General features: G+C 36.4%; 2 protein-coding genes and 1 non-coding gene across 4 annotated transcripts; 2 read left to right on the top strand and 1 right to left on the bottom strand.

The window, feature by feature from the left end:
- Positions 1-352: 352 nt before the first annotated feature.
- LOC121264651 (uncharacterized proline-rich protein) lies at positions 353-2,929 on the bottom strand. Of its 2 annotated transcripts, none has more exons than XM_041167927.1 (4): positions 2,510-2,929; positions 1,925-2,037; positions 1,012-1,106; positions 353-635 (listed from the first exon to the last, which is right to left on the bottom strand). In XM_041167927.1, the coding sequence occupies exons 1-3, from the start codon at positions 2,622-2,624 to the stop codon at positions 1,026-1,028; spliced, it is 309 nt and encodes a 102-aa protein (XP_041023861.1). In that variant the 5' UTR covers positions 2,625-2,929; the 3' UTR covers positions 353-635; positions 1,012-1,025. The 2 variants fall into 2 exon arrangements, with proteins under 2 accessions (XP_041023861.1, XP_041023860.1); XM_041167926.1 differs by having other exon boundaries at positions 353-622.
- Positions 2,930-5,168: 2,239 nt separating this feature from the next.
- LOC121264650 (p21-activated protein kinase-interacting protein 1-like) lies at positions 5,169-9,022 on the top strand. Its single transcript, XM_041167925.1, has 3 exons — positions 5,169-6,007; positions 8,358-8,655; positions 8,746-9,022. Exons 1-3 carry the CDS (start codon positions 5,357-5,359, stop codon positions 8,802-8,804), a joined length of 1,008 nt encoding a protein of 335 aa, XP_041023859.1. The 5' UTR covers positions 5,169-5,356; the 3' UTR covers positions 8,805-9,022.
- A 1,124-nt stretch (positions 9,023-10,146) lies between these two features.
- TRNAT-AGU lies at positions 10,147-10,220 on the top strand. Its single transcript has one exon. It is a non-coding gene; the product is annotated as a tRNA-Thr (tRNA).
- Positions 10,221-20,024: the final 9,804 nt, after the last annotated feature.

Here is a 20,024-nt window from a genome sequence, read left to right as displayed (position 1 = left end):
GGGAGCGATGCTTTGTTTTCTCTATCGAAGCTAATGTTCGTATGGCTTGAGATACATATGCCCCCAATCTTGATTCTTGTTGCCGAACCTTGAAAAGGCTTTAAGGAAATTTCCAATGTGGCACATGAGCATACTCACGATATTTGGGGTTATTCTTCTATGCCTGCCTCATTATCAAACGTTAACAGCACATAAGATTTCAGACTACATCACCAATGGAAATTTTTGCTAGACAAGCATATACATGACCGTGCAGGTTGGTTATTACTGACTCACCTAAGTATAATGAAACTGAGATTACACATGCCAAGGGGTAGGGGAGGGGGCAAGCCAAGAGGCACACTGGTATCCATATCCAGACAGCATACAATCTCTAGTTAAATGAAAACATATTAGTGTTACATTTCTGAAAATATCAAATCAAATTGTTAACCATTGACCAAGTACAATATTTACAACAGTGCACCAGCAACAATACACATTCTTACCAAACAGCGGGCACAAGGCACTACATTTGTCATCTCTCTCTCTCTCTGTATCCACATCATTCAGTATCAAGGGTTTGGAACAGTTTCATATGCGGAAGCAGGTAATCCATGAAACATAGGTTGTATTAAAGCATCTGTAAGCAGAAACTGAGGCACTGAACAGATATACAGCCACCTAAGAAGCATAATGAAAAAACTGGAAGGGAAACAAAAAATAAATTATGGAAGCTTTCGTGCAGTTTCCATACTTAAAAGGCTGCTAGTTATGCAACAATTATGAACCACAAAAATGGGGTACCGAGAGTGGGTACACCAGTCCAGAAATTAGGCAGATTCCTTCATTTTTTTTTTTTTTTTTTTTTTTTTGTAACAAAAGGAAAATTGTTTGTACCCCTAGCAAACTGTAAAATAGGAACATAACTAATAAAATCACTATTGGAGAATCTTAGAAAACGTATGTAAAAAATTTGAACATGTCAACAGAATTGCTAATGCAGAAGCAACATTGGAATGCAACTCTTACATTAATATCATTGCCTAGCGAGATTTCTTTAGACGTTTGGCGGGCCGCACTGTCTCTTTCCTTGAATCCTCTGGAGCCTTTAGGTCAATAAATGGCTGCAAGCATTTTAAACACACTAAAATGAGATATAAAGCCTTAAACAATATGATGAATTGTTATACCTAAACCATTTTTTTAAGCAAAAACCGCAGCAATGAAATTCCTTCAGTTGAAAATGAGATCTGAGATAGGTTTTCTAAAAATTATTGTTGGATGTCAAAAAGTTGGGCCGCTTAAGAAAAAGAAGACTGAGAACCAAGGGGAAAAGGATCACTATATGGAACTTAACCAACTCAAGCTAGCCATATAGGCACCATACTAGTTTACAGGCCAGGTGGCTTCAACCGTATGTCTATCTCAGCAGTTTAATTATATGATTGGCCTATTCTTACTTTATTTGTCATGGTCCAGTCTAAGCTATGAAATGTGCCTTGGATTAAATGAACTGTTACGATAATGATTTCAAATGTCTCTGTTCACAAAGTAGCATGGTCATTTTGTTCAATAAAAATGTAATAAACTACCAAAATTCTTCCAAGTTCTTGTAGGAACATTTCGTTCTGAGCCTATCTTGTTTAAGCTTTCACCCGCTCTCAATCAAAGCAAACCATAAGACGTCCATGACCAATGAGATATTCCAATTTGCAGTCTGGAGTGATAAAGAGGCTCAAAATAGCCTACATAAATAGACTTAGTAAAGTGACACATGGATAGACTTTGTAAAATAGCCCACTGATAAGCTTGACGGGTGATTCTCCAATCAATTGCCAAAAATGAAACTTTTTGCACTTGACAACATTATCAAACATAACACCTTACAAATGAGAGAAAATATAGTAACATATAAAACAAGTCGGAGGGCATTGTTTCTAACCTCTTCCCATTTTCTTTGAAGTTCCAAAAGCTCTTGACAATATGCAAGGCACTCCGCATGGTAGGCCGCAGCCAACTCTTTTATCAAGGCCTTCCTTTTAATAATTCCAATCACTTCAAGGAAAAATATGGCGTGTGAGAGATACAGAGTAGGGTGATGATGATCGTAAGTTGATGTCTACACATGGAAAGGACTTCAGCCAAACAACTATTAAAAAACAAAATGCCAATGCAGTGATGTTTTCTTGTCAATCAAAACAATTTAAAAAAAAAAAAAAACGTGTTTCCGGAGGAGCTAATGCCAACAAAGACTCCTCACAGGCAAAGAAAATAACCAGAGAGTACCCCATTCAACACAAAGAACTAATTCAACAGGATCGTAGATTCAGACCCTAAAGATTATCAATTCAAAAAGAAAGAAAAACGATTCCATAAATTTTCGCAAAGATAAAGAAAACAGGACTAATCAAATATATTATCAATTCCATTGCTCCTATTACATACACAGGAACCAAACCCTAAAACACAAAACAAACGGAGAGAGAGAGAGAGAGAGAGAGAGAGAGAGAGAGAGAGAGAGAGTTACTTCGACTAGGATCGAACGGTGGTGGTGGCGGTGGCGAAGGAGGAGGAGGAGGCGGATTGGCATGAGTGGAAGCTGGGAGAGCTGGCGAAGGTTGTTGAGGGTGGTCTTGGACCATGTCGTGGTGGTGGGGATTGTGGGTAGAACGTCGAAGGATGTTCGCGTACGCTAGAAGGCAGACATTATGGAAGGGAGCAAAGATGATGATTGATTATATAGGAAGTGCTGTGAGAGACGCTGATGCTAGTGCTCGCTTGCACGGTGGATACCCATTTGATGTGAGATCAATGTGCTGTGTTGCTGAGTCTTTGGCGGACTTTGGCTTTGGATTTCCTTCACTTACAGTCACCGGCACCCTACCCTCACCAATCGCAGCCCCACTGCACTCTGCAGTGAAGTCAATCCAAGTCAAAACGGCTGCTCTGGCCACCTCATTCTACTTAAAAAGAAAACAAAATTACATTTTATTGGATTTAAAAATTATTTCTAATTCTAAAAATAATTAAAAATATATTTTTAGATCTCAATTATAATTATAAATATGACTATAATTGAAATTTTTAAATTTGCTAGTATATATTTTATGTAAATTATAATATATTAATTTTTAAATTATGTAATTTTTAAAGTTACCGATATATATTTTGTAAATAAATCAAACAAATAATAATATATATTTATATACACACAATTTATAAAATATAAATATATATTTATATATATATATATATATGTAAGCGGGGTTAGGGTGAGCAGGGCGCGAGGCCCTGCTGCCCACCCCTAGTATATGAGTTAATTAAAAAGTGAGCTCTTATTAATCTTTTGCCAACAAGTTGAAATAGCTTGATATATTATATTAAATTGTAAAATTAATTTTATTATAAATGAATCTAATTTATCATATAAAATTATATCAGTTTCTATTTTATTTTTATAAGATATATTTATAACTATAATACTTATACTTTTAAAGAATAATATACTTACAACTCTGTCAACAAATCTCTATGTAATCAAATTTTAAATAGAGGATATGTTTGTAAGATAATTTATAAAAATAATATTATTTTAAGTAAATATTTTTATTTCAAAATACAATTATATAAATAATTATATACAAGATTATACGTGTATCTCAAATTTTGTTGTTCTATGAGCATCAACTTAAATACGTTGTAGTTTCATAAATATGGCTGCGTTTGGATGTTGAATTGAGTTGAGTTAAGATGATAAAATATTATTTTTTAATATTATTATTATTTTGAAATTTGAAAAAATTAAATTGTTTATTATATTTTGTGTTGAGATTTTAAAAAATTATAATGATGAGTTGAGTTGAGTTTAACTTCCAAACGAAACGAAGATTTAAAAAAATAATTAAGTTAACAGGCATTTAGGAAATAATAAATGAAGTTTTTATTTATCCATGTTATACGTGCATATTCTAAATTTGAGATCTTAATTTTTAATTTTTGTAAAATTAATATCTAAATTTTAAAAAATTCACAATTAAATACAATTATTAGAAAATTAATTGTGGTTTGAATTTAGAGATGAGTTGAGATGGTTCGTAAATAGGAGAATAAAATATTATTAGAATATTATTTTTTAATATTATTATTGTTTTGAAATTTAAAAAATTAAATTATTTATTATATTTTATGTAAAAATTTAAAAAAATTATAATAATGATATTAAATGAATTGAAGTGAATTTGGAATCCAAACCACCTCACTTCCAAGTCAATCAACCCAAGTATATATAATTTTCCAGTTCTTCTACAGGTACACGGGATGGGCACACAAGGGAGAATCGGCCACCACGTCAGCCGATAAAAAAAAATGAAAAACACAAAATGCATGAAATGAAAACTAGAGAGGAGTTGTTCTTCCATCCCTAAAGCTTCACGACCTCTTATTAATGTTTGGTCTTTTAAGGTGAGGAGAGAGAATCATTTCTCTCGACCTTTCACTCTCCCATAGAATGTTCGACCACAAACCGTGACTATGAAAATATATTTCCATGTTAGCCAAGCTAAACAAAATCCTTCTTTGCACCTTAGTGGTGGGAAGCACAGCCCAGTGCTTACGCATAGAGAGAAGAAAAATCCTAGTCCCCACTTCTCAAAGACAATATCCAAACAAAAGGCGATATTTTGGTTAAGATTTCTTCGGGAGAAGAAAGGAAGTGAACAAAAGTAAAAAAACAAAAAAAGAAAGGTCCACTGGTCGAGACAAACCCACGACCTTTTATTTCGTGGTGAAGAAGATTGAAAACCAGAGAAGTCTTGCCGTGATGAAGCTCTTCGTGGGTGGGAAGTAGAGAGGTCGCCTGCTTGTGACGAAGGGGTGTTCGCACGAAGGGGAGGGTGGGATTTCAAAAGTTGAAACGGGAGTGTTTGCACGAAATGGATAATCCAAAAAACGCAACGTTTCTACTGGCGTCCACGAGGAGGGCCCGGGTACGCGGCGTGTACCCCTCCCGAGTGCAAATAGCTTTTTTGATAATTTTCAGATGGCATGCTAATCATACAGTAAATTTTTAACAATTGACAAAATTAAAACTTCTTAAAAATTAAATATTTATTTTGTAAAATTAAAAATTGAAGCCTCGTATTACAAAAACTTGAAAATCAGGATTTAGAAAATTGTAATTAACCCAAAAAATAACATAAGCTTTCGCTAAACCCAGAAGGGCGAAAACTAAAATCTCGCCTTCTTTCTTCCTCCAAGGGTTTGCGTTTTTGGTCGTCTGCCTAGTCCAGTGAGGTTATAAAAAACTTTCAGGGATCCACCTCACGCATCCACACGCAGAGGGATAGAGGTAGAGAGAGAGGTCCCGCAATCAATCATGAGTCTGATAGCAGGCTCGTACGAGAAATACATATGGGGCTTCAAGCTCAAACCACTTGAAACCCCGTACCTCGCCCTCACCCCTCTTTTCTCCTACCCATCCCACCAATCCCCCATAACTACCGTCGCCGCATGCGGCCACGTCGCTGCCTCTGGCGGCGCCGACGACACCATCCACCTCTACGACCTCCCCTCTGCTTCCTACCTTGGCTCCCTCCACGACCACTCCTCCTCCCTCACCTCTCTCTCCTTCTTCTCCCCTCCCAACCTTTCCTTCCCCCGTAACCTCATCTCTGCCGCCTCCGACGGCTCCGTTTCTATCTTCGACGCCGACCCTTTCGTCCTCCTCAAGTCCATCCGCCCCCACAGGAAGGCCATCAACGACCTCTCCGTCCACCCTTCTGGAAAGCTGGCTTTAACTGTGGCCCGCGACGAGTGCTTGGCCATGCTCAACTTGGTGCGTGGGAGGAGGAGCTTTTGTTGCAGGCTGGGGAGGGAGGCCAGTTTGGTGAAATTTGATTTGGGTGGGGACAGGTTTTTCATGGTTGTGGAGGAAAAGGTCGGGGTCCACGAGGCGGAGGATGCCAGGTTGCTGTGCGAGTTGGAGAACCCCAAGCAGAAACGGGTCCTTTGCGCCGCGCCCGCTGAGGTTAGTTTTTGTTAGAATTTCTGCGTTTTGGTGTGCTTGGTTTTGGGTTTGGTTTTGAGTTTTTGAAGTTGGGTTATGGTTACTGGTGTTTGCTGATTTATTGTTCCGTTTGATGGCATATAGTGATTGAAATGTGTTAGGGAAATTGACGTTTTGTTGGGGATAAAATGGTGGGAAAAAAAATGAAAATTTTCAAAATTTATGTGCTTTGGGGCTGCGATAACTTTTAATGGTTGAGCAATTTCATGTGAATTCTAGCAATTCAAAGTGCATGTATGAGTCGTCTATTATTGCTGAGTCGTCGCATCTTTTTGAGTGATGTAGCATCATGTTTTCCCTTGTACGCAGAGACAGTTTTGTAGGGAATGAGCTATGCTATTCATTCTAGTTGATGTGACCATGATATACTCCGTTGTCAATTGGTGGATTTTCATTTTATTCATGAGAGAATGGAATTTATAGGTTCCTTGGCTCTGATCCAGTGCAATTTCTATACTATTTATTTTAGATTTAAATGGGCCAGTTTTCATGATTTCCTTGCATATATTTTTACTTTCTATTTCTAATCTGGTGCTCCTCTTATATAGGACCCGTGTACTTGGGCTATGCCTTTTATGTGTTTTAATAAAATTTTCAATCACTTACTAAAAAGAAGTTCTATCGTAGTTCTACTTATCCAAAAAAAAGGTTCAATCCTATTTCTTGTTTCTGTTGGTTCCAGTAAGCAACTAGTACAAGTGTTCGTGTTCCTTGATATCCACTTCAATATTTTTTTTCTCTGATTATTTAATATTTTTGGGAGAGATTTTTCATCAATGAAGTCTTGGCAAATTTCTCAGCATCTTTGCACTGACATTGAGAACGAATTTAAGCTGGTTTTATATCCACATGGCCTTTTTTGATTAGTATATCCACATGGTCAACCTTCTATAATAAGGAGAAAGGATGGATTTAATTCAAATACCAACAAACCGTAATGGTCCAATGGAGTATCTTGGTTGCATTTGTCTTAACCTTGTTCACAGCACACAGCTGTTTATTATATGGTTCTTAGTCTATACATGTGGCAACGTCTAGCTGTTGATCATTTTTCCCCTCTTTTAAATAAGGTTGAGTAAAATTTAGTTTTTCTCTACAGAAGAAAAAAATGTTAAATAAGTTGTTGCCGTCAATAAGTTTTTCCCTACCAGCACCTTCTAGGCGGGCACCCCTGGCCACACCACACTGGCCCCGCCCCCGTGAGTAGGTGCCCCAGTCTAAATGACTGGGGGCGGATTGGCCCTCAGGGCTGTCCGCCCACGGCGAGAGAGACCCTTGTCCTAGTGAGGGTGACAGAGAGAGGGAGAGAGACTGGTGATGGCGACAAAGAGAGGAAACAAAGACAGAGAGAGGAAAGAGTGGGAGACCGGTGGGAGGGGGAGTTTTAAAATAAAACCTAAGATAAAATAACGTTGTTTTATTAAATCTTTTTAATATATATAGGGTTGGGCGAATGAGGGAAAACCAGGGCAGTCTTGGGGCTAGCATGGGCCCCGTCCACTGGCATCTATAGCTTGCAGACGTCCTGCCCGCACCCCGGCCATGTGCAGGAGGGTGCCCCCCGGCCTCCCCAGGCAAGGCCCTGACGGAGGGAGGGGGGGGGGGGGGGGGGGGGGGAGGGAGGGGGATGCAAGGGCCTGCTGCCCAACCCTAAAAGTAACATAGCTACAATTGGTCACAAGGAATCCCTAAAATGCACACGAGGAGGTGTATCATGCATTTTTTTAGAAATTCTAACATTGCTAATATTATTATAGCTTCAAACCATAGTTTAATCTTTGACATATATCCTATCCATGATATAGAAACGTGAACAAGGGAAAATGGTTTATCACTTGGCCTTAATGATATCAGCAGCAGAATACTAGGTTTGGGTGTGGTTGGGGGTATTAGTTGGCTTTAATTTTCATAATTGATATAGACGTGAGGTTGCAAGGTATCACCATTTTTAGGCTTACAGTGACAGAAACTACAATCTCTTGACAGTTACCAATAAAAGGGGGAGAAAAACTTCAATCTCGACACTTCAGGGGTAGAGTTCTAGTGGGACAAACAAGGTCTTTCATTTTTATGATGTTTGAATTTTATTGTTTAATGAAGATGGTCAAAACGAAGTCCTATTTTCTGGAGATAGAAAGCAACTGAATGGATCGATTTGGATACTATTTTCTAGTTTTGGATGAAGTTAAGCTTGTCAAGAAAAAAAAAAAAAAACAAACTTATGGACCAAGTTTCATTGAACTCCTATTTCACATTTTCTTAACAATTTATGGTCCCGGTTTAATTACCAAAATTTGTTTAATGTTGACAGAATGGAGTTCTATATACTGGTGGTGAGGACCGAAATATTACGGCATGGGACACGAGAAGTGGGAAGGTTGCATATTGCATTGAAGATGCACACTCTGCCCGTTTGAAAGGTATTGTTGTGCTCACGAGGAATGATGGTACTGCTTCTGGTGATGACCCCTTTTTAGTGGCTTCTGCATCATCAGATGGGGTGATTCGTGTCTGGGATGTTCGCATGGCCATTAAAGAAAAGCCAAATCCATTGGCTGAAGCTAACACAAAATCGAGGCTAACTTGTCTTGCTGGATCACCTCTTAAATGTGAGTGTGACAAGTCCCCTCCTGATTTTACGATCTGCTTCATTTTCTTGTAAGTAGTGAGTCATTGATATGTCCTCACTTCTTTTTCAGCTAAACAACCTCGGTCTGGAAGCAGCAGTATTCAAAAAGAGCAGGATGAAGAGATGTAAGATTCATGATATTAATAAGATCATGACTCCTGACGAAGAAGAATGAATTGCTGATTGGCAAAATTAGCGTAAATTTCTTGAATTGCTGTTTATAGGTTTTCTCTGAGAAATTTAGCGTGTTCTGTTCACTCAAATGTCAGGCTCAATTAGCTGACCGTTGAATTTTGATGTTTATGATACTTGCTTATATTAATTTAAATGGGTATAGCTTGAGTTTATCTCATGTCAATTTATACGGATTCGTCTGCTCTTAGGGTAGTCCCAATATATTTCTTTTTTCTTTGGTTTCTCGCAAGTCGATTAATTAATCCGTAGGCATCTGAGTGAGAGGCTACTGATGGCTATCATACGCACTCTCCATTTAGAGACATCATAGAGGGAAAGTTTTTCCAAAAGCTTCCCCAAAGAACGAGATTGAAGTTCAAGACGGTGTTTCTGAACTCTTGTTTCTAGCCTTCTCTCTTTTGGAGGCAACTATTGTTTCTAGCACGCTAGAGCCAGGGGTTTTTTTCAATCCTCCAACTCTAAGTAAGCTCCTCATTTTAGCGACACCATCCCTGTTTACAGCTGCTGCATAAATATTTTAGAAGAATATGTAATCTCCAGCATTTTTTGGTTCCATGGTTATGATCTTCTCGACGGCAGACTCTGCGCCCCGGTTTCTGTGTGCATCTAGCAAGCACTTGAGAATGGGTCCCCACGCCCGAGCAGCTGGTTTGAAGTCAGGGCATGGCTTTTACAAGTTCTCTGACTTCATTCGTTTTCCCAGCGCGCCCAACTAAATACACCATGCAACCCTAGTGTTCTTGAGTTGTTTGGAAACCATAACTTTCCATCATCTCCTTGAAACGTTCCTGTTCTTTTTTAATAATGCCTGAATTTACACAGGCTGCCAATAGCCCAAGAAAGGTTACTTGATCTGGTTTCAAATTTAATGATTCATTTGGTTGTACAAATCAAGACATTTAGACCAGTACTCAAATCCGTGCCTTGCATATGCACTGATCATAGTGTTCCACTTTATTATATATCTTTGCCATTGGTTTGGTATTTTACGTTTTCTAACGCCCCAATATTTACACAAGCAACCAAATTGTTAATGAGTGTAACAACATCGGCTTACTCATTCATCCTCCATCTTGGCAAGTAGAGAGAATGCATCAATGCACTGATCATCATGGATCACACATCCTTTAATGATTGTACTCCAAGAAACCAGAGCCTTGTTCATCAATGAATAAGAAGCCTTTTTATAGCAGAATCTAAAGAAGTTAATGATTGGCAAGGGATCTTTACTTGTGTTGATTTGTTATATAAAAATCCTAGCAACATGAACATATGTGCTCTCGTAGCTCAGTTGGTTAGAGCACCCGTTTAGTAAGCGGGAGGTCTTGAGTTCGACTCTCAACGAGAGCAAAAACACATCGCGTCTACTCTTTTGTCACCCTCCATTTATTTCGACTCTCATACGCTCCTTAGCTCTTATAATTAGCCAAGCCATGGATTCTTTAGAAACAAATGCAAGGTTTCGTGCTCACTCATCATTGCCTAAAAGGAAATGGTTTTGTCAAAACGAATGTGGATTGTTTGTGACTGGATTAGCAGGATTGTTTCGATGATACTCCATCTACCAGAACTGCTTATAAAATAGTAATATCAGAATTCAGTCAGCTAGATGATGATCATATACGTCCTAACATCATCACAGCCACTTCCTAGTCTTTATATGTTACGTACAGATCATCGAAGTACGTAGTTAAAATCAACTAATTCCTGATTTGGATGATCATCTGATCAATAGTTTGCATGATCGATCTTAATTGATTTAAGAGTTTGAGATTTGGGTCGGAGAAGTTTGAATTTGTATAATCACTTTTGAAAATCTATATATAAGAACCTTTTGCTTATATTTTTATCAGTTAATTTTGTACATCTAAAATGTAATTAAGTTGTTTTATATATCAACGGTTTAATTAATAATTTTCCAGTATTTAAAATGTATCTCAATAAATATGATTGAAGATTTAATAAAATTAAGAATGAAGATCAACAGTTGCCAACAAATACTTGAAACGGCCTTCCATGAATAGCTAAAGCTCTTTCACGACACTGATGTCCAGCCGATCAAAGTGCTGGCATAGAGCTATAGGAAAGATGAATCCCTTTTGCAGGTAATTAATTCCACCGGACCCCAATTGATCGAATTAAATTCTGACCCCGCTTATAAATAACAACATTAATTATAAAGTAGATCGACCATCAGTAGTAATGGCTAAAATGGAAAAAGTTGCTGTGGTCTCCACCCCATGTACTGTACGTATGCCCTCCACGACTGAAGTTGATTGTGAGAACTGGTACTAGTTAATGCTTCTAAAAATTCCTTGGACCCCCCACCTTTGATTTGGCTATTAATAATATATATTAAATTTTTTTTTAAATCAAATTATATCAAGTAAGCAAGCACGCATTTTACTAGTGCATTATCCTTATCTGTTTGAGAATATAATGTATAGTACCCGTTATAATGAAAACGTGGAAAGGCGTAACCCTGAAATTATAACCAGCTAGCTAGGATTAAAAGATTGCAGCAAGAAGCTTGTGCCTTCGATCTATCTGCTTAGTTTTGTACCTTAATTAATTAATCAAGAAATCAATCATGCACATGAAGTCGTGCATGCTAGCTAGTAAAAGATTATCAGAACGGAAATAATCCTAATATATATGCTTTATGATTCTAGTACGTACGGACGATGCCCCAAGAAAACTAGGTAAATAAACAGGCATCATGTTCATCTGATCTGTAACCATATATATGTATCATATATAATTAATACTTGATCACTTAATCAAAAGCCAAAAAAAGTGAGGGGAAAAATATTAGGAGATCAATGTCACTGAAATGAAATTGTAATATATATACATATCGTTTCATGGAACTTTGTCAAAGAAAGCCCAACTATTTCATCATTCTCATTTCGAAAGGCACATATATGACACATTTAGACTAGCTAGCAAAACCAGTTGATCATAAGATCAAACAAGAGTCGCTAAATTACGAAAGCCAGAAAAGTTAAAAAAAAAAAAAAAAAAGGAGATCTAGTAACTTTTTGATCTGACTGGCGACTGCCATGCAGAAAACTTCCAACGTAAACGTCCATGCTTTTACTTTAAAAAAGAAAATTCAAGGATTACATGCAGATCTTGCAGTCATCGAGTTTCATTAAATTAAACTACTAAGCACACTGGCAGTTGTGAGTGTATCCCGGGAAGGAATTCGGCACTTCCAAGAAACAGGTCGACTGTGCTGACAAGAACGGCAGCACCGATGCTGCCTGACATATCTCCACGCATTCGCTTTCGTTTTCTTCTTCTTCTTCATAGATAGTTTCCAAGGTTATCCGGAGCCTGGAAACTGTGACAAAGCGAGGCGGAGACACCGCGGAGAACGGAGTTAATGGTGAAGTCTTGGGAGGGGAGAGAATTCGTGGGCTGATAAGGATGAGAGCCATGGTTTTTGGGGTACTGAATATGGCACTCGCGATCACTAAGAGTTTGATTCATGTAAGAAGAGGGAAGGTTAGCTAGCTTAGCTCATTTGGCATCCTGGGTTCGTTCGATTTATATAGAAAGCTGCATCAGCTAACTATCCTTGCGCTTTCCTGTAATGACGAGAATATCCTCTCTCTCTCTCTCTCTCTCTCTCTCTCTCTCTCACTCTCTCTCTGTTTTTTTATGTTCATTTTCTCAACTCGTGCCTTGTACAAACATAAATAGAGTACCAAAGGAATTAAGTAATTAAGAGCAAGCTGGTACTGATCAACCAGATTTTGGGTTTTGACGTGCTTGCTATCTTAATTAATGAGCGTATTAACTTATAAGTATAATATCTAAAATAGGCTAGTGTGCATGTAAACTTAGTTACATGTATTATTTTTATTTTATTTATGAACTTTAATTAGTCCTCCTATGCATTACGTGCGTAGGTCCGCTGCTAGAATTGTATTTGTGTATATATATATGTATATATATATATATATATATATATATATATAGTATTTGAGAGAAATGTAATGAAGCTATATAGAGTAGATAAATATGTGTATATATATATAGTACTTGGTCGAGTTGGAACCACGTTGTCAATAGGAAAAGAATAATTCTACATATAACTGTAAAGTGTGTAAATGTCACGTAATCGTTTTGAAAAAGAGTGGAGTCTACTATTAAAAAATTAATTTTTTTTATGCAGGTCACATGTTTTATTCACTTTTTTTAAAATAATTACGCGACGGTTATACAATTCACGATTATAAATATCTTTTCTCACATAGAGTATCTTTAATTTTCTCATAGGAAAAAGAGTAGCATGACTTGCTTTATGAATTAAATGCAAATTTTGGAGCATACTCTTTTGGGTCTAGCTTCAGTTCCAATCAAGTCCTTTTGAATTTTGGAGAAGGCGGCTAGCTTCATTCATTTGGCAGCCAGCATGAATATTATTAGGTGTTACCCCTTAATTTCTTTGGCATGGCCCCCCAAAAAGGATAAATTCTCGTTCAATCAACATAAGTCACACATGCACAAAATATTCCCGAATTTCTTTGAACTTTTTGAAGCACTTTTTTGCATTAATTACGTGCCCTAGTCCACACGAAACAGATCATCAAGATCATGCAAATAGGCATGCTATATAGCGATGGTGGTTTTGGCGGTGGCCGGGTTTGTATTCATGGAGGAATTTTGTGGAAAAATTTGAAAAAAGGGGGACTAGGACTGCGCCACTAGTACTGTTAAGTACAACTTTAGCATGCAGCCGTAGAGATAAGGATCATGGGTGGACGTGGTTATATCGTATATATTGGGGGCGGGGATGATGATAGCAGAAAGATAACATGATCAGTACGTATAATATCTGATATATATATATATATATATATATATTTATATGTTTGATCCATCTCCAATATTGGGGATGATGTCCGGAAACGATATCCATCCGGATTAATCCATAATCCACAAATAGAGTACTAGGTGATCACAATTTATATGAAGTTTTACCGGACATGGATGCATGTTTTTTATGAAGAAGTGCCGGCCTAGCAACGATGTATTTGTAAGCTTTTTAGCTCCGGTTTGGATTGAAAATCTATCTCATCATTACAACTTTCTCAAATTCTTATATAAAATATAATAAATAATTCAATTTTTTCAAATCTCAAAAGAATAATAATATTAAAATATAATATATATCATAATAATATTTCATCTCAACTCATCTCTGAATACAAACAGGACTATGTGTAATTGTATATACATGCATGATTACGCACAATAAAATTATAATTAGGTTCTTTCCCTTTTGCATGCATTGGCAGTTTTTACCTATGATCTTCAACTAATTGATCGGAACCTTACATACGGCCTCCATGAAATCAATCATCTTAATTAGTAGATGAGAAATGATTCATACAAATTTTAAATAGATAAATCGCCTAGGCATTTGTAAAAAGGAAGACTATATCTTAAAAAAATATAAAAAATAATTGTTCTTTTTTAATAGAATCCACATTTTTATAAAAAGTCTATACGAATTTATTTGAAAGTACTTGTACCGAAATTATTCTTAATTACTTGATATATATTGATCACGTACGTAGGTGTTGTATCTCAATACGTACAATTACTGCATGCATGCTGAAATATGTTGTGGGCAGGCCAAAATCCCCTAGCTAGATGATCTATATATTATTTTGTAATTTATGTGATTATATCCATTCGCATTACTTCCAAGTTCTGACAGTAGTACTTCCTCGATCGCAAGTACTCATATATGCATGTGCCAAGAACATGCTCATGATGTTAATTGAGCTGTCTCCCAACTGGCTTACAGCTTTAGAAATGCCCTTGCTAATACTTCATCTATCGTGTTAGAAAAATGCTTTTTATTAGTATTACTTACCATCCAATACCCCATACTTTATAAAATAATATCTTTATATTTTATGAAAAATATTCGTACACTTTATAAAAAAATTATAAATATATAGTATGAGAATGAATAGTGACTGATGTATAGTAAATCTCATCATTAAAATTATGAGAGATATTACTCATTATCTCACACCACATGCATATTTTACATATTTTAAAATTATTTTTATTTTATTTTATTTACTTTTTATTCTTATTAAATTAATTGAGTTATTCTACTTATCATTCATACAAAATATATTTATTATAGAAAAAATGAAAAAAAAATTAAAATAGATATAATTAATATATGATGTGTGAGTATGATAAGTAGAATTTTTTACTTTTTGTATTTTCTACGCACGTACTCCCATCAATTTCCATGCATGCCACTCCCGTGTTTTTACGCCTCGCGCGCCTTACTGGCTATAAATATGCAATTAGCGTTTTCAATTCCTATATATATGCATATAAAGTATAGTGTTGCCCTTATAGTACTTAATTTGTCCTCTCTTCGCCTTCACGACATGCATGGTTTAACACCAAAAGAAAAACATCATACTTTTAATCATTAATTGCAAAATATAACGATCTATCGAGTTGAGAAGACGTAGTACGTACGTAGTACGTACGTAGTGCTCTAGCTAGCTAGTTCATTTTTTTATTAGCTGGATTAATCATTACTTTCCAGTTTCTATTGATTACTTGGTCAAACTCACGATGAATTAATTACCTTCACTTTATGAGTACCATATCGAGCTAAGGCATATGTGGTAGGTATTTTTTCTTTTGATTTAAAACCTTCAATTCCTTTATTATAAATAGGGTTATATTTCTCTATCGATCCTTGAATTTTCTTCAGCCGTACAGAACAAAAGTTGAAAGGGGATATATCATGACTACCACCACGGGATCAAAAAGAGCGCCTTTGTCGCTTGCTATTCCCTCATTGCTGTCATCTACATCACCCATACTTATCATGTATAAATTTTCCGAGCAAATCATCTTCATCTTCATGCATGATCACCATCATCAGTACGTATATACGTATCATGTATATATATAGTAGGTCCCAAAACTTAGCATAAACATCAAAGCCCCAGAGTTTGTCCATGATCATGAATTTACAAGCTAGGTTAATATCTGCACAATTGCAAGTTTCACTCGCATGGAATGATCATGCTATAAGTGATCCAAACGAGAGGAAGCTGATCTATTAATTTGTACATGGAGGCCAAGGCAATTAAGGACCCAAACCTAATTAATTAATTTGGTCAGCTAGCTAGCCTGGATTAATCAGCATTAATGTCATATTTGGTCGATATATTCACCATATATTCATGCATGCATGCATGTGATATATATATATATATATATGAATGAGAAAATGAAGTACTAGTACTGGAAAGGACAAGGAAATAATTAAGCCCGGCCCCTTGTTAGCTAGAAAATTAAAAGGTCTGATTTAGATCATGAAAAGTATGCATTTATATCTTACGGTGAATGCGGGCCACAAATCCACGAACAGTACTAGCTGTTCGTGCCTTGGATAAGAGGTTAATGTGTAGAAGCTAGCGACGTTAAAGAAAAAAGAGAGAAATGGGTGTGTTTCAATGAAGACAAAACTTTTAAAAATTGTGGACGAACATGTTGAAGATCACGGATCATGTCAATATTGTCATGGAGGCATCCTTTTACGTACGTATTGTTTGAGAGGTCCCCATCATCCTACTGACATCACACTCTAATTTCTTTAAATTGCATGTGATCCATTTGCAAGATCAATATTGACAGATCTCGATTAATGGTACGGTTTATCATGTGATTCGCGCATATCCTCTTAGGATGATCATGTCCTTATGGACCATTCACATACATACATACATGTGTGTATAATATGTACATGTGTATATATGCGTGTGTATCATGTATATATATATATATATATATATATATATATATATATATAAATATGTGTGTGTGTGTGTGTGTGTGTGTAGCTTGCAGCTTACACAATGACATATCCAAATCACATCATCTTTGCTCCTAAAATTAAAAAATAACATGCTCCTAAAATTAACATGTTCAAAATGCAGGCCGTTAAACTTTAAAATAGTTTCTGTGATTTATCTTTTGGGCCAATTTGTTTCTATGCTCTACGCTTTAATTTTCTAGTCCTACGATTTTAATTTTGATCAGATCAGTGATTATGTTAACCTTTTATTAGCAAACTGTCGGGAATGCTAGCTGATATGGCCTGCCAAAATTTACAATTAGAAAATTTAATTGCAAGCCCACTTATTGCCACACCCATGCAACACATCATGACTATTGATATAGCCAGAAACCTTCCAATCATTTGATACAAAGTTATTAAGAGGGTAATTAACAAAAGCATTTTTTCGTTATAGAATGTAATTTGGGACTTTTCACAAATAGTTTGTTCTTGACTCAAACACTGTTCTGTTATAAGTACATCAAATTCAAAACACTATTTAGAAATGATCATCTCTATCGATTAATCTTTTGATCATCATCGATCGTTTGGTGCCTTGGACTTATCCTTATTCATGTATTCCTCTGTTTTGGTGCAACTAGGATTCGTCTTTGTTTCAACACACGCCCTCAAGCTCAGTGGTAAGGTACGTAGCGACAATATTCAAGTTGTCTAATCCCGTAGTATGAGGCAATATTGACACTATTCAAGTTGTCTAGTAACTGAATAAATCTTGAAGATAACAGTGGTTCGATAACATGAGTTTCGGCCCATTAGTATTTACTTGAGACAAACTTCACTTGTAAAAAGCTCCAAAAGCAACTTTGTTATGCACGCACAACGTGAACGTCAATTTTGATGTGTAATTTCATGCAAGTATTAAACATAAGACTTCAGGAAGATAAATAGCACCAACATTGTCACGTCATAAAGTTGGAGGTGGTAACCGAGTGAGTTTAGTAGCAGCATTGGCAATGGTGCGATGCCTTGATGCTAGATCGGGAGACCATTGGTTGTTGCAAGAGCTCCAAAATACTAAACTTGATTCAAGAAATATGCAAAACTTGTTTGTGGCTCGCTTATCATCTAGAAAGAGCCTGACCCTATCGGCCCTTAAAGTAAGCCCACAAGAGACCTCTGGGGAAGTAAGCCAAAGACCCCGGCCAAGTCCATTCAAGTCCAACTACCCCCCTCTAAAAGGAGTCAGTGGATCTCTATAGAGTACTCAGCCCACAAGCAAAACTCACCCTTGAAGCAACCCACGCATAGGGAAAGTAGACGATAAGGGCAAATGGGACTCGCTGCCCCGACATCACCTTGATAACAAACTATCGTCAGGAACCTACACAGGCAGGTGGGCGGGAAATATGGAAAACTTATGATCTCCTGACAGCAAGCATGGAGAGGTTTAACAGAGAACGCTTCTAGATAAAGTGAGTTAGGGAATCACGCCGCATTAATAGCACCACTCCCCAGACTCCACACCGCATTAATAATGCCACCTAGAAGTCATACTACATCAAAGGATTCTGACTAAATGAATAGTGGAAATGACATAAGCACTTCAAAGTCAGGGATAAGTTGTCCCCACTGAAAAACCTAATATAAGAGTCGATCCCTAGTTAGGAAAAACTCTCTCTAATTCCTCCAATCTTACACATGAACTACTAAGGAGATATATTGATTTTAGCATCAAAGACTCTCCGGCCACTACCAAGGCTCCCACTCTGTGTATTTGCTTAAGTGTACAGGTGAAAGATCGAAAACTTAAGTTGTTGGAATCCGGCTCAAAAGTGTACGAAACATGATGTTAACAAGAAGAAAACTAGAGGACAAAGCGTTGCAAAGGTACTAAAGAATTCTTTTAACTGCTCTCCAATAATGAACTGTTGGCTTGTGCATAAATTGGCAACACAGTTTATGGCAAAAGATAGATTCGAGCGAGTGAGAGACAAATATTGCAGTGAACCAACAACATTATGATAAAGGCTTGAATCATCGAAGGTATCACTTGAAAACTAAGACAGTTGAGCACTTGAGGACATCATAATGGAGATGGGTTTGGCCAATGCCATGTTTGTGTTCTAAAGCAATTGTAGATGTATTTGTGTTGAGGCAAAATAAGGCTATTGGGATGATGACTAGCTTCAACACACTGATCAAGAAATAGTACTGAAGAGCACCCAAATCTTTTTAGGGTAATCTTATTCATCATCCCACACCACACACTATATATATTTTAAATTTTTTTTATATTTTTTATTTTATTCATGCTAAACTAATTGAATTGTTCTACTTATCATCCATACACCATATACTTATTATAGAAAAAAGAAAAAAAATAAAAGTGGTATAGTGTGTGGTATTTGGAATACTAAGTAGAATTATTCATCTTTTTAATTCAAACTCAGCCAATAACTTCATAATAAGACGAGTAAAAGAATGTGGATTAGGCCCAGTTACGAGAATATTGTCATCCACATAGGTAAAAATAAAAAATAAAAATAAGGTCTTGACCTTATCGATAAATAAATAATAAGGTGTTTAATTAACTTTATATTTAAGAAACCCAATTGGAATAAAGTAGCAATAGGTGGAGCAAATCATGCCCGATGGACCTGTTTTAGACGATAAAGGCAAAGTGCCAAGATGGCACTTTATTATAGGTTTGTTAGTATCTCCCAAGTAAAAGTTGCGTATGCAAGTGAGATTTTGCAAGAGCATGTATAGCAAGTTGTTTAGAAATATATTTATTTACGCATTTAACGTGCACATAATTATTATATTCAATGTTATATATCAACATTTTTGCCATCATCATCTAATATGACATTAAATAATTGCAAAACTATTTATCATTTATTACTTATTATCCAATTATTGAATGAAAAATAAGAGAATGGTGTGGAAATGATACTTAATTAAGAGGATCATGGTGGATAGAAATTTTCAATTATTATAAGGTGCCTCTCTTATCATTTTATTGAAAACAAATTAAAAGCATATTTAACAAATATTAATTAATGTGTTATGCTTTATTGGGTTGAAATCGGTTGGTTTTTGGGCAGTTTCCTAGATCGAATCGAATTGATCTGTTCTATATTTATGGACCCTGAAACTACTAAATTAGGCCAATAACCGGGCCAAACCGAACCCAACAGTGTAAACCGGTTGGTTTATTAAAATTTTACGAGTTATTTTTTAGCAAGATAACAAGTAATGAAAAGTACAAAAGGTGGAAGAAGGAAACTCGA

The sequence above is a fragment of the Juglans microcarpa x Juglans regia genome, chromosome 5D (genome assembly GCF_004785595.1).
Source record: "Juglans microcarpa x Juglans regia isolate MS1-56 chromosome 5D, Jm3101_v1.0, whole genome shotgun sequence".
NCBI lineage: Eukaryota > Viridiplantae > Streptophyta > Magnoliopsida > Fagales > Juglandaceae > Juglans > Juglans microcarpa x Juglans regia.
Note: the sequence above shows the minus strand (reverse complement) of the source record. Positions and strands in the feature narration are given on the sequence as shown.

Bases quoted from the DNA above. Each gene is read 5' to 3' on its own strand.
- LOC121264651 (XM_041167927.1), bottom strand. From the start codon at position 2,624: ATGGTCCAAGACCACCCTCAACAACCTTCGCCAGCTCTCCCAGCTTCC. The intron at 2,038-2,509 runs GTAACTCTCTCT...TTTTCCTTGAAG, and splicing joins ACCGTTCGATCCTAGTCGAA to TGATTGGAATTATTAAAAGG. The intron at 1,107-1,924 runs GTTAGAAACAAT...AAATGCTTGCAG, and splicing joins TTCAAAGAAAATGGGAAGAG to CCATTTATTGACCTAAAGGC.
- LOC121264650 (XM_041167925.1), top strand. From the start codon at position 5,357: ATGAGTCTGATAGCAGGCTCGTACGAGAAATACATATGGGGCTTCAAG. The intron at 6,008-8,357 runs GTTAGTTTTTGT...TAATGTTGACAG, and splicing joins TTTGCGCCGCGCCCGCTGAG to AATGGAGTTCTATATACTGG. The intron at 8,656-8,745 runs GTGAGTGTGACA...CTTCTTTTTCAG, and splicing joins TGCTGGATCACCTCTTAAAT to CTAAACAACCTCGGTCTGGA.